Here is a 14,843-nt window from a genome sequence, read left to right on the forward strand (position 1 = left end):
GCCATAGGGATATGCTTAACCAATTATTTTTATGCAGGGTTGGAAATGGGCAGATTGCATTACTTATCGAGATGCAGCATTTAAGAAGCTCATCGAAATATCTTCAGACATTCGTGACAGGTGTACAAGGCAGTTTCTGGCAAAAAGCTCCAAGGCAATGTACACGGGCTCAACCATATTATATTAAACGTTCTGACAGAAAAAGGGGATCTTTGGAATAAATGCAGGCAATCACCGAAAGAACACCTACTAAGGGATGAACACCGAACCACGAGAAACACAGTAACGGCATTTCTGCAAGCTTCCAGACGGCCACATTGTAACACTGAAATTTTCAGATTCTCAAAACAATGCAAAGACAACTTTGAAGCTGGTAATCGAGCTCCGAGGGTGCCAGACACGCCAGTCTTTAACGAGTATTTGGCAAATGTGACCCGCAGCAGTGGACAGACGGAATTACTGCTCCTTATACGCGCCGCAAAGTGTCTGTCATGAGTGCTTTCTTTACCAGACTCTAGGGAACGTTTCCCAGATTTGATAAGGTAAGCCTAAAGCACATATTACGCCAATCTCGGAAATGGCCCGCTGTTGGGGTGGGTTTAATAAATGCGAATGATATCTAGCATACCTTATTGAATGAGCCGGTTATTTTGAACTCTATATGTATTAGGTCCGGGCAAGGTACTTGGCGAAAAGAAGCAAACATGCGTTATCCGCTTACTTAAGAGCGGTGATGCTTGAAAGCCCAAAAATTACTGACCGATGTCTGTACTGCACACATTACCTCAAATACTGGAAAAGCATGTCTTAGAGGTTATGTACACTCGCGAAGAAAAGCATAGCTTGCTCACTGCCTCTCAATACGGATGCGTAGCAGGTAGTGATATCTAGGTGCTTTTTCCAAAGCCTGTCGGATTTTTTACAAAAAAAAATTCAAGCGCAACCAGATTGATCGCATAAGCTCTCATGGATTTTCCAGAGGCTTATGATACTTATACTGCGAAGAAAACCGTAAAGCTGTGGGTTCCGAGGCCACATTCATAATTTTGTGCGTAATTTTATGTTATAGTGGTCGCAGATATTGTTTAGGTTAATTTAGGAGTGCCGCAGAGCTCACTAAGGCAGGAGTACCAAAGAATCAGTATTCTAACCTTTATTATTTAAGGGAATAATTTTAGCTGTCTTTTTTGCTGGAGCAATATTTTTCAGTATGCAGACGACATGATGCACGTATTACATCTAGGCAAATAAACTATGAGAACGCCGTGTCCCTGCTCCAACTCAACATTACAGAATGCGTGGCATGGTTCAAACAGAGCAAAATAAAATAAGTTCAGCCAAGACTCTAATGGCACGTTTTCACAATCCACTCCGAATTATCAGTAGAAAAATACCCGTCTATCTTTATTACCCCAAACGCTCGTCCTGCGCATGCCCCCCAGCTGTGTACAAAGACTCCGTAAAGTATCTAGGAGTCTACTTCGATTTTTACAAGGTGAGGAACAAATACGACTTTTATCTGCAAACCACATCACCACGTTGCCTACATAACGTCCCCTTTATGATCGCTTGCTTGAATACAAAAGAAGAAAAATGATCGTGCACCCTTTAGCATACGCTGTCGGACGATGAAACATAGTTAAAATGGACTACTGAGGAACATTCTTAGAAATATTGCATGTAATACCAATCCAGCTGCGTGTGATAATCTTGCTTAAGTATCTGTGACTTTCAGACTTTGGCACTGTTTTTTATTTATTGTTCTCAAATATCTTATCTACTTCTGTAAGCGACGCGGTACAGGTACATCAATGCATACAAACACGAGTTTCGTAACACGTTCAATACGCAATGCACTTCCCACACTTTTAATAGCCTTCCCAAAACAGCATTAGAACAAAAAACGTAATCCGGAGTACCTATAGAAAGTGTTTCATGTTTGGAGCATCCGATACAATTGCTTCTCTCATTGTATACACAGCGCCATTGTTCAATGTCGTCATGTTTTGTTTGTTTTTTTTGCCTCCCCTTCTAGTGATTATTTCATTGAAAATCTATTGAAAGTACTTTAACTATTCATTTTTTCATGAAATACTTTTTTGAGCTTTCAGTGCTTCTTATAGCGGTATGTTTATATCGTTCTATTGTATTGAGCAAGTACATGCAATTGTTTTTGAAATCAGTTTCTGCCTCGCTTCTGAGTTTAGCCGTACAGGCCATGGAGAGGCTTCAAAGCTCCAGCGAAATGCATGCAGTAGGTATTCAAAAAAACAATAAATGTGCTAGATGACACCGCACAAAGCCTAATCGTGGTTTTACAGCGGCTGCTGGCTCTGGAGACCGCCATGACAAGCTAACTACACGCTGCGATACAGTCTTAAGTATGCAACCATGATAGAACAAGCAAGCAGGTACCCAGCGTTTCGGGGATAAATAAATGCAGCAATCAGTCATTGTGCAATTATTGGCACACTTAAACACAGCACAGTAAACGTACGTACATGCATATCGTTACTAACATATTTGCTACGAAAGCACATGAGTTCAATTTATGTTCGCAGAACACGATCAGAGTTTTCATAGTCCTTACGAGGTGCAGCTACATTCGTCAAGTTACACAGCGCATGCAGATATGCCATGTCGTGAATGTGCGGGGTTGCTTCTGCACCCACGATGCTGCGCTGCCCCCTTGTCTGGCGCTCATGGCGCTGTGCTGGTGCCCTCGGTGATAACACCGAGGGACACGCTGGTGCGCGTGCCGCTCCTTTTTCGCTTGAAGGCCAAGAAGGGAAGCACGTCGCCCACCACCAGGAAGTCCTGGTAGCGCATCAGAACCTCGGAATCGGCGGGGCCGTAGTTTGCTTCGGGCTCCATAGCTGCGTAGATATCCTGCGAACACAGCCGCCACTATCAGAGAGGCCAACTTTTTTTTTCCTTTTGAAGGGAGGGGGACACTGGCTCTGACAGCTGCCCTGGTGAGCTTTGTTGCAGCTAGCTCTTATCCTCTAAGAACGCTTTTTTTTTTTGTTCAGTGATAGCGAAATTGTCATTTAGTACCCATGATGCAATCTTTCGGCCAGCCAAAAAATTTTTTAGAGGAGCAAAACTTTTCGTAAGCTGAACACAGAACGCCAGAGAACAAACGCCAAGCTACCCGCGTCACGAAGCAAAAATGGCCGTCGGCTTATGACGAGCCTGGTTCGTCCGAATCCGCTAGGGTGTTACAGTGAAAATAGAGTCGAAGGCTATATGTAGTAGTTTTTTCAACAGGTTAATTTTGAGAGCTGTTTTAGTTTGATCCCCGACAATAATTACTCCGGCCAGGAATAGAGATTGGCAAAAGCAGTGGAGGCGGTTTTGCGGGTTCACTTGCAGCGAACGGCGCAGTCATGCATGCTGCACTTGTCTCCAATTCTAGAAACACTAAAAGCACCGCATCACGTCACAGTGGCTAAACTCCTGTTTGCAACCACAGCTCAGTCCGGGGCTTCTCATGCGGCAAACCACGTCGGCTTAATGTTGCTGTCGCCGCCATTCTAAAGGTTCGAATCGAAAACTGCTTCCACCACATACTGTATAATTACAACGCTATCCAGATGTGCCGGCAAGTGAAGGCTTTCAACATTGTGCCTTATGCGCTCACTGCACCTAGGCACTGTATTGTGAACCGGACATGGGGGAGTCAATTCAGAGACTTCAACTCAGACGAGGACATTAAGAAAAGACTGTGCACGCGCGAGCACTCGTGAGTGCATTACCTTTTTTTTCTGTCGTCTCCCCTTTGCCTCCCCTTTGTATCGGGGTGGTGGCAAGTGCTACCTAGCGATTTATTCCTAGCGTGCTCAATATTTCCGGACTAACTGCCAATTTTCTTCCCATTTTTGAACTACTCTCTTGAAGTTCTCCGCCAATGCTTTAGTCGTCTCTTACTTGTTTCTAGTTTTTGGAAATTTAGCATGTCCGAGCTATTTCTAAAGCCTAGTGCTCACGGATTGCTGCGGCGGCTTCATGCACAGAAGGTTCGAGCGTCTTAGAGGATGTGACCTATTGTTTCCGCCTAGCATGCAGCAACAGCAAACGCACCCGTGGTGTAATATTTTCGCCGGTTACACTTCGCCTTCTAGCACATAGTCCTAGCCCCGGAAAGAAAACCACTTCCTTTAGAATTGTCAAAAAAGTTTTAGCTTTTAATCTTAGATTTAGCCGCCCTTTAGAGCTCCAGCGTCGGCTTATCAAGCATTTTATTTTGTCAGCGAGTATTTTCTGAGGACCTTACTTTTTTGTTTCAAAGTTGTTTTACTATCGGTTTCTTCCCTTTGACTAATACGACAATGGCATAAGTAATTTCAAATATTTGCCACTCATCGTTTCTCATCGTTTCTCATTCATATGCCTCTAACGTTTTTTACGCTGCACATTCTGCAGTTAGTGCCGTCCGTAGGCCGTCGGTATCGAACACCGTAAACTCAATGGCGACATTTTGAACTTGCCAGTTGGAGAAAACTAGAGAGTCCCGGCAGATTATGCGCCAACAAGGCAATTCTCATGGCATACTCTTTCTCTTGGCTGCAAAATCTGATCTACAGAAACCTTCCCACACTCGCACCAACTATTTCGGACGGCCATAGAAAATCGATAGGGAGTACCTAAAATTAGAAATTCCCGCGTTGATTTTGAACGTTCAGCGGCACATGCCACGTGGTCGAAGCCGTGCATACTAGAAGCATTTGTTGATATTTCCTGGGTTTGTCTATCTATGAAGGAACTAAACGGGGTGAACTAGTGTGGCCTGAAAAAACGTTGGCTGGAACTTGATTAATGCTGCGAATTGGGCGTGTTAGTACACTCTTTTGTAAAATGACAGCAGCGAGAGAAACCGGACAACGGAGAAGACGACGAGACCAGGACGAGCGCTAAGGCTGGAACTGTAGTCGATGCGGTCGGCACCGATGTGCGCTAGGCCCATTATTTTGGGAACTTGCAACCTGACCAAGTGTTCCGCGTTAACTTATCTTACCTTTAGCCGCCCTGTATAGCTTCAGCGTCGGCTTATGAAGCATTTTATTTCACCAGTGAGTATTTTCTGAGAATCTTACTTTCTGTTTCAAACTTGTCTTGCTATCGGTTTCTTCCCTTTGACATTTGTATTTATTGGCAAGCTAATCAGTTGATCGCCTCTATGTGCCACTGATGCTACATTGGCATAAGTAATTGCAAATACTTGCCACCCAACGTTTCTCATAGTTTTTCATTCATATGCCGCTAACGTTCTTTATGCTGCACATTCAGCAGTTAGTGTCGTCCGTACGCCGTCAGTAAAGAACACCGTAAACCCAATGGCGATGCTTTGAACTTGTCAGTTGGAGAAAACTAGAGAGGCACAAGAGATTATGAGCAAAAAAGGCGATTGTCATGGCGGACTCTTTCCCCCGGCTGCAAAATCTGATCTACAAAATGTTTCCCACACTCACACCAACTTTTTCGGACGGCCATAGAAAATCAATGGGGAGTACCTAAAATTAAATTCCAGCGTCGATTTAGAGCATTCAGCGCCACGCGCCACATGGAAGTCATGCATACCAGAATCATTTGTCGAGACTTCCTGGTCATGTCTATCTATCAAGGAACTAAGCGGGGTGAAGTATAGGGTGGCCTGAAACCACGTTGGCTGGAACTTGATTAATGCTGCTAATTGGGCGTGTCGGTACAGACTTCTGCAAAATGACAGCAGCGAGAGGAACTGAACAACGGACGAAGACGAGACCAGGATGAGCGCTAAGGCTGGAACTGTTAAGGCTAGGCCCGTTTGGGCTTAGTCTCTGCGGTCTGCACCGATGTGCGCTGGGCCCATTGCTCTTGGAACTTGCAGCCTGAACCAGTGTGGGTGCGCCCATGCGGAACTAAGATAGATACTCAGATCAGGCTTGGTGAGGGAACTTGCTTTATCTCCCACGGTATTTTTTTGTGCGTCCCAAAGGAAGAAAAAATCTTCGAGGAATTTCCTCAACAGATTACCGTACCAACTCAAAAACTACCTGACATGCGTCCTGATAAAATATGTTTTGAAATCTTGAGCCGTTCACAAGCAAAAAACCAACCTTCCGGCCATGGGTTCCCAGCACGGTTCCCATGTGTACAGCTGCGTCGACGTCCCTACGCTGATGGGCCGCTTTAATGTGTTACAATTAACGGCTGTTGCAAAGATAATTGTTCCTGGCGAATACGCACGCTGACCAAGAAATGACAGCAAAAAGCATGCGCGTGTGCGTAACATCAGCGATAAGTGCCTACTATTAGAGAGATCCAAAACTTCTCATCCAACTACTGGAATAGAAAACCCAGAGAGGTAGACGACCCTAACCCCCTCACTTTAAAGCGCCCAAAGCAAAGCCCCCCCCCCCCCCCCCGGTCCAGGTCCTCCTCGATCATACATCATCCCTGAACAGAATGCAGACAGCGCCTACTTAGCAGGTATGGATTCAAAAGCAGAATGCTTTAGGGAAGGGGAGGTTACCCAGCGTCCACGCTATCAAGTCTTCCCGCTTCGAGAAACCAGAAGTTTTCCATAAAAAAAGCCGTACTAGCCCCAAATTTTTACATAAATGGTTTTCAAAATACCCATGTTACAAACGGGACCGCCTTCTGACCTTATCCACGACGTGCAAATGTTGCCCACAAATCCGTCTCTGCAACTTTTCACCCTGCGTTTATAACTTTTCCTTTGCCCTAGGAGGGAATTGTGGAGTCTCTGGTCCAGACATCTTACGGCCCTCACTCCCGAGAAATCCCTCCATGCAGTGATCACTGTACAACAGCACCCAGTGGGAATGAGCTTACGTTTCGATTTTCGGCGAATGCGCGCATAATTTGCGTCATGACCGCGACCATGCCGCCGCAAATGACTGCCAGCTCCACGATGCTGGCCCAGCTTGGGTACGAGTAGTCGAACAGCTGCATGTCCTCCTTGTTTACTGTGCCCAGGGACAACACCTGCGCACGCCATGGGGCCGGATTAAGCTGCGAGTAGTGTGAGGTGACAAATGAATGGTTTCTCAAATAAATAAAAGCTTTCATTTGTTGACCTTGACACACGATTGAGGGATGGTAACGGCCGGCTAATCCTTTTAATCAAATATCCGCTAAATTACTCTTATTCAGAAGCTAACTGACGAAGGTTGAGCACATACGCATCTTATGCGCTTTAAAAATAAAACACAAATAAGTTCCGCGCTTTTTACTGCCGCAAATCCACGCGTATCACCCACTAGGTAGTCCACTTTGGTACCCAGCCTAGATAAGTATTCATGTTTTCAATAGCTGCCGCCAAAGAAGTGGCTACCAGCGAAGTATTCCTCTTTCTATAGCGGACTATCAGGAAAGGCTTAGTGAATGCTCTCCATATTGAAGCAACAGCGTTGTATTTGGACTGGTCGGTTCGCGATTTGGGAGTGCTGCGCAGACGAACCGCAGAAGAGTGCGTGCGATAGAGGCCAGCACACTCGAGTGTAGAATGTATCTTTGTCTGCATTTCTATTATTTCATTTACCTCACGCTACAAGAGTCCCGAGGTTGTAGATTCCCTTAAAACAGAATACTTCGTAGGATGAGAACTTAGCCTATCGCTGTCTGAGTGCAGCGGTGACAGCTCCCAAAGCGCCAATTCTAAATGAGAACATTTTGCTGGCAATTAATGAAAAAGGGTCGGAGGCCTCACGTTGCTGCTACAGCGTTTGTCAAAAGTAATGAACCCAAGAGGTTTCCTTCTAATACATGTACAGAGGGCAAAACGCATGCCTAGAACGACCGAACTGTGTGTTTCGCAGCTCCCGAAGCCGCTGCGACCAGGATGGCAAAAAATGACAATGAAATCCTACGAGTTTAACTGAACATGCTTACATCCAGACTATCTTTAAACCCATGTTATCGTTAGATATCGCGTGTTGGGCTTGAAACATGCCCCGAACGTGTTCTAGCCCTTTGTGGGACAGCGGGACTCATACGTCCCACTTTTTTCATGGTAATGTTTTGCTTTTTGAGCTGAAAACCGATGAATTAATTTCGCTTAAATTTCCACTGCAACCTCCTGGATGTCCAAGGAAGCTGTTTTAATAGCAATGTTGTATTGAGCGGCGCACTTACCACACAGGCGTGCGCCTCAAGCGAACTGTTCTACTTGCGCGTGGAGCATGCTGTTTTCAGCAGATTTTGGCACTCTGTCCAGCCGGTTGACTATGAACAACAAGTTTCAAAAGTTTTCTTTTTACTGACTAGTTCTTAAATGGGCTTTATACATCATTTTCGTTTGTCCTGTGTGTACTGTTTGCAAAAAAAAATTTTGCATAGTCAAATTCAGCATTCCTCATCCATATATTTCGGGAAGCATATCCAGTCTAAAGCTCTTTTGCCGCTCATCGGTGGATGGGAGTTTCATTCTCGTTCATGCACGGAAGTCTCTGTCCATGCAGGAAGTAATTGAGCTGGTGTTTAGACTCCTGGACGACTTACGTGGTAATGAAATACATGCCGACAGGGCGGAGAATCAGGATGATGCAAATCCATCGTTAGCGACTCATATGTCCCACTTTTTTCGTGGTTACACTGACTTTTGTGGTTAAAACCGCTCGAATCAATTTCGTTTTTGCTGTTACTGCCATCTCGTGGATGTTCAAAGAAGCTGTCTTGATGGCTTTTTACAAGAGCGCCGAGCGGCGGCAGCACATACCTGTGCCTCAAGCGAACCGATCCCCTTGCGTGCGTTGCGTGCGGTTTGCAGTAGATTTTGGCGTGCTTTTCAACCGGTATTCGCCATGAAGGGTAAGTTTCAACCCTTCTTTTTACTGACGAAATCTACAAATAATGCCCTTTTGTGCTATCCTGTGCTATGACCTTTTGTGCTATGTTCATTCTCTGAAAGTGACTGAGTGCTGGACATAGATCGATATTTTTTAGATTTTTTATCATAGAAAGAAGGCGTTTGTATTCTCCATACTTTGTTGTTGGTATGCGCACCCTTCTGTACAAAATAAAATTACTTTTTTTCTTGCGCGACTGTGCTTCAGAGGTCAGCGGGACACATATGTCCCACTTCCTCAAACGCACTCATGGTGCGGTGGGACTCCTGTGTCCCACTTTTATCTCGAAAACCGCTAACTCTAGAGAACTCAAAATTTGCATATTTCATAAAAAACTGATAAGAACAAGAATCCCGCTTTGAACAGCCGGTGTGCATTGCTCACAACTTGATGTCTCATAAAGGGCTAGACAAGCGTTTTGCCCTTTGTACTCGGACATTTGTTTCGTCTCTGGAAGTCCTAACTTTAAGAATGATGACGACCCGAGTTCCTTTTATTATCTAAAGATTTGTAGGCGATGCTTAACGAACCACAATGAATAACTCATAAGCAAAGCACGTAGTTTCTATGCTTTCTACAAAGCCTGTACAGGCGGTGTGGACTTTGCCCCGTGTTCGCCCCTAGTTCTTCTGAAGTGTTGACGTCATTTTTACATGTTCGCATGCGCTAAAAACATTAGACTGGTGATGTCCGAATTCACAATATTATTTTAAAACGTACGGTTCTGATAATTCCGGCGTCCTTTGAAATATCTTTAGTATGAGGAGGAATGGCCGTCTTAATCTGGATGCCTAGACGCCGGACCAGGGCTCGCTGTAGGTCTGCGCTAGGTTCCCCAACCAGAATGCCCTGGTAAGGTGAGAAGGATTTGAATGGTGGCGGCAGGTGAGGGCGACGGTTCAAGTGTTTCGACGGTGTTCCATGGCGACGCAAGAGGAAGGGAAGTTAGGGCAGTGAGGTTGCTGAGAAATTTGTATAGGTATACATAAGAGCAAGGGTTAGAGAAACTCCAACAGAATTCTCTGACATACGCGGGTGTCTGGGATCGTAAGGGACAGATGCGGCGCAGTTATGCGTATCTAGTATAGCTTGATGGTTTTTCTTAGTGACCACACCTTGACCACCTTGCAGCCACCTTGCCTACACGATGTTTCTTGACCTCAAGGGCACGACAACATTGGGATAATCTAAAAAAAATTGAAGGGAACATTTAAACTCCGCCTCAAGGGTGTAAGGTTACAGCGTTAATGGGTTAGCGCCCATACATTCAGAATCGGTCATTGCCTACATTATGTTGCCACGTATCACTGTAGTGTCCGTTCGTTGGAGCAAGGCCGCAGGAAAGGGGTGTTATCATTTTTGTTCGTGACGCGAGAAGCGACCGGACTAATCTCGATTGATCACAGCTATGAAGAGCTGCATCTACGTGTTTCCAGATTACTCTAGATGATCTCGACCTGTTATCTCGAAGTTTCCTTGCCGGCTTTAAATTGAACGATGCCGCGAGCAGCGGGCATTCGTAGTTCGACGACTGACGAGCACGTTTGTTTCTTACGCCACCAACGAGTGATTCAGTTCTTTTGCGGGCGCAAGTCAGCCCAAATAAAGAGTTTCGTTTGCAAGTCTTGCTGGTGTCGTCCTGACAGCTGGACTGCCGTCACTACAACGTGACAATATTCACAGATCACTGCCAGTCATCATGCCACTCCTGGCGCAGTGATGCAGCGGTTAAGCGATGCGCCACTGCCCTGATACGTCAGATGCTGCCACCGATGTGGATTGCGCGAACCAGGATGCTCTTACCGAGTAACCTATCAAGACTAATCATTAACTGCCACCTGCCATGGTGGGCAGTTTGCTGTTAGAGAATACGACAGGCACTCTACTGCAGCAAGGTGTTCCCTAGCAGCGAGAGAATGCTATTGAAAAACCGTACATGTTGAGCGTGGCGGCACAGTCATCAATGTGTATCAATTTTATGGCGCCTCTGCAGCTTACCACTAGTGCCACGGGGCAGACGAATCGCCAGCACACGGTGAGGTAGGCGTCTGGAGGCTGCCCCGTCATGAAGTGTATGTCTGTGGTGAGCCGGCTGATGCCTGCAGAAGAAAAGGGGACAGTGATCCGTCAAGCGCTTATGTCAACGGGAGCTTAACGCCCATGGTATCCTACGGCCACTTCATCAGTACAGGAATGAAAGAGAAAACGCGAGCTCGTGGCCTTGGCGCTTCGCGAAGCGCCGACAGCCGGCAAGAATCGGCGACGAAGGCTCATGCACAGTAAGCACGGACGGCTGCTCTTTCCGCGCATGCGCCTGGTTCCGCCCATTCTCGCCCGCTTTCGCGATGCGCGGAGGGCACGCGCTCCCGTGTTCCCTTTCATATTGCCGCTGCCTGTACGTCCCTAAAATGAGGCCCGATGGCGAACCTAGTGCACCACTGGCACAGAGAGATCATGCGGAGGCATTGCTCGTATTTCTTCAGGCAGGTGAGCAGGATCACACCCAGCCGGGCGTTAAGCCTAAGTTTTAAGAGGCTGAAAATTTGTCTTACCATATTTCGCGCTATGTGACCGGAAAGGAGGTTATAGAGGCTCGTTAATTAAACGGCTTTCATTCTGGGATTTCAAACATCTACGAAAGAAAAACCACTGAACACAAAGGTAGGCCGTTCTTGATATAGCGTATAGCTTAAGTGAAAAAGTTAACGTCATGTTTAACATTCTTAGTCTATATTCCGACCAACTTCAGTGCGTGCATTGAGCCTATGGCTATCTGTTTACTACGTTTAGTGCGTTGTGTCAAAATATTTTTTTTCGCTTGTACAAACACCACATTCCGGGCAGCAATTATTTGCATTTATCGCAGTCATACCACTGAAACCAGATATTGCGTGATGATGCAGTTTCATGGCGCAGTGTAATCCGTGATTGTAGAGGGGCCAAGACCAAGGTTAATGGTGAACGTAGGCATATAATGGCACCAAAAACAGCTGAGGTGTCTGTGGCCTCCTAAACGTTGAGTGTAATTTATACAATGCTATCGGAGGGCGGATGCTGTGACATGACTTTATAAGTGGTTTGGTTTATGGGGTTTAACGTCCCAAAGCGACTCAGGCTATGAGAGACGCCGTAGTGAAGGACTCCGGAAATTTCGATTACTTGGGGTTCTATAACGTGCACTGACATCGCACAGCACACGGGCCTCTAGAATTTCGCTTCCGTCGAAATTCAACCGCCACGGCGGGGTTCGTACCAGCGTCTTTCGGGTCAGCAGCCAAGCACCGTAACCACTGAGCCACCGCGGAGGGAAAAACTGAAATGGTGCAGAGGGCCTAAAACTGTTTAAAAAAAAATGACCGTTGGTCACCGGAAATTGAGCTATCCGTCAATGAGTGCGTCATCAAGGCAGGCCCTATAATGAAAAGACACAATGGCTTTGAAGGCAAGGTCTCCATCGCGACATTGTTAAAGGTTCCGTTGAAGGTTTGAAAGTAGAAGTAAAAACTTCAGCAGTGGGAGACGTAACCTACCGCCTGCGAGCTGCGACAGCAGTCGTACGTTCTGTAATTATAAAAAGTTACTTACGCCTGTGCGCAAACAACGCAAACATGGCACTGTTGAGCAGCGCCGCTCTAGATTGTAGCGGCAGCAGTTAAAACCTTCATTTTGACCGCAAGCTAGTAATATAACCTTGGGTGACACTTTTATTTCACCTTGAGGGTATTACGACATAACTTTAAACGGCCCCTATGTTCGCTTGAAGGTCACACGGCGCACCCTTTGGCGGAGATTGGCACCCTTGTTGCCGTCATGCATCGCTTTGTTGCACATCATCGTCCATAATATTTGGTGACGCTGATTAGTGACACTAATTAATAAATTTTCTTCAATTCGCCAGATCTCCGGTGTGAGGTGCTCGTACAAGGCCTTGATTTATCGCACTGAACGAACTTTCCTCAGGGTGTAGAGGCACCGTGTGCACGGCTCCCGGCCCCACGGTTCGATTACAATTGACTGCCTCATTCTTTTGAGCGAAACTGCTTTTCTGCGTCACTACTCACTGCTCCATGCAGAAGTTTTCAGACACAGTGTTGCCGACGCGAATTTTTCCGCTAAAAAGAACGTTTAACAATGTCCCGATGGAGAACTAGCGTTGCGGAGACGTACTAGCATACACGTATATACCAGCTTACCGGGCGCCTGCTGCGCATGCTCAGTGGATCCGCCTGCCCACACCTATTCTGCTGCTCTTACACAGCCGGCGTCCGGTAAACCGGTATAAGCCTGCGCTAATACGTCTCGGGGATGGTAAATCTGGCTAACAACATATGCGACACGTAGTCAGTGAAAGAGGCACGTTATAGGACTTCATTATTCCACTCGGTTTTCGTTTCATTTCGTTCCTTGAACGGCGTTGCAAGGCGAAAATTTTCGGGCGTTATTTGGTCTACGAATAGGATCTTAACTCTGTGGTTTAAGAGTGATAAATTTACAAAGCCTGTTCTGCTTGATTGCATATACACTCGAATAGCTATCCCCATTATTTTCAGCGCCCCGAACAAGGATTTATTCTTCCCTAATGAAGATTTTTGGTCTTGATGATGATATTTTCCGCCAGATAAGGAAGCCCCCGACTCCCCGTCCCCGGCACGCAGGCCTTGGTGACGGGGTGCGGGACCTCCGCGATTAGAAGTAGGCGAAGAGGTCTTGAGTCATCGCGGCTTCTTCCGCCAGGCGGATGGCATGTTGCTGTGAAGCAGGGGCCTCGCTCCGCAGCAGGGCTTCCCAGGTTTCGCTTCAATTTATGTTTTCATTAGCCCCTGGGGACCTAGCGCATTCCCAGATTATGTGGTCGAGGGTCCCTCTCGCCCCACAGTGCTTGCACTTATCGTTTTCTTTACCTCTATGAACATGATATGCCCAGACCGGGTTTACGAAGTTCCCAGCTTGCAGGCGTCGCCATGAGATTGCCTCCCTATTGTTTAGACTTTTATCCGGTGGTGGCACCAGTTTCCTTTGTAACCTATAGTTTTCAACAATTTCCGTATAATTTTGCAGACGATCGTCCATGTTCCGGCAGTCGGGCGGCTCCATAGCTACACGGAAGTAGAGAGCTCGGGCTAACTCGTGGGCCGCGTCGTTGCCAGGAATGAACGCGTGTGCGGGAGTCCAAATTAGGCTAACTTTTCTGATTAGCTGTCTACTGGCCAGAATCCTTGCCGCTTCCGGCGAGATCTTACCCTTCCCAAAATTATAGATGGCCGTTTTGCTATCGCTAATTATAAAATTGGCTTCCGTTCCAACGCGAGCGAGCGCTATCGCAACTTCTTGAGCTGTTTCCGCGTTGCGGCTTCTAATGGTGGAAGCCCATACGGGGGCACCGCGGCTTTCGACCACTGAGGCGACCGCCGCACCCGACTTGCCACTTGCAGCGTGTACGTACGCAACGGACTTGTTGCCCATCGAATCGAAGCGTCTGATAAGTGCTTCTGCTCTCTTCTTCCTTCTTTCAGAGCTGAATATGGGATGCATGTTACGAGGGAGTGGGGGAATGATTACAATTTCTCGGCAGTCCTGCGGAATGCTCGATTTGGCTCGTAGTCCTCTATCTGTTTGCAGGCCTACCATTTCAAGGATGGCTCTGCCTGTGGTTGTTCGGCTTAATCTTTCGAGCTGTGAAATTCTGACAGCCTCCGCTATTTCGTCCCAGGTATTGTGCACTCCCATAGAAAGCAACTTCTCTGTGGAGGTGCTAATCGGTAAGCCCAGGGCCCTCTTTATGCACCGTCGAATGAGCGAGTCTAATTTCTTCTTCTCCTCAGCCCTAATTTTTAAGAAAGGTGCGGCATATTGTCACCTAGTATTGCCAAGTGGCGCATACGAAGTAGGGCGACGACGACGAAGTAGGGCTCGCGCCGTGCGGAATCTGTCGCTTTTGTTGCCCCAGCTTGCCTGGCCTTCCCTTTCGTGCCTGCTAATAAAGCCCCCTTC

General features: G+C 46.7%; 1 protein-coding gene across 1 annotated transcript in view; it reads right to left on the reverse strand.

The window, feature by feature from the left end:
• Positions 1-1,659: 1,659 nt before the first annotated feature.
• The window catches only part of LOC149370591 (creatine transporter-like), a 57,436-nt gene continuing 44,252 nt past the window's right edge, over positions 1,660-14,843 (reverse strand). Inside the window, exons 12-14 of the mRNA XM_089583720.1 lie at positions 10,851-10,951; positions 6,838-6,990; positions 1,660-2,889 (exon numbers count right to left, since the gene is read on the reverse strand). Coding sequence (XP_089439846.1) covers positions 2,701-2,889; positions 6,838-6,990; positions 10,851-10,951 — 443 coding nt within the window. The 3' untranslated portion in view covers positions 1,660-2,700. The remainder of the gene's footprint in view (positions 2,890-6,837; positions 6,991-10,850; positions 10,952-14,843) is intronic.

Source organism: Amblyomma mixtum, chromosome 1, assembly GCF_055824585.1.
Source record: "Amblyomma mixtum isolate Tamu chromosome 1, ASM5582458v1, whole genome shotgun sequence".
Lineage (NCBI taxonomy): Eukaryota > Metazoa > Arthropoda > Arachnida > Ixodida > Ixodidae > Amblyomma > Amblyomma mixtum.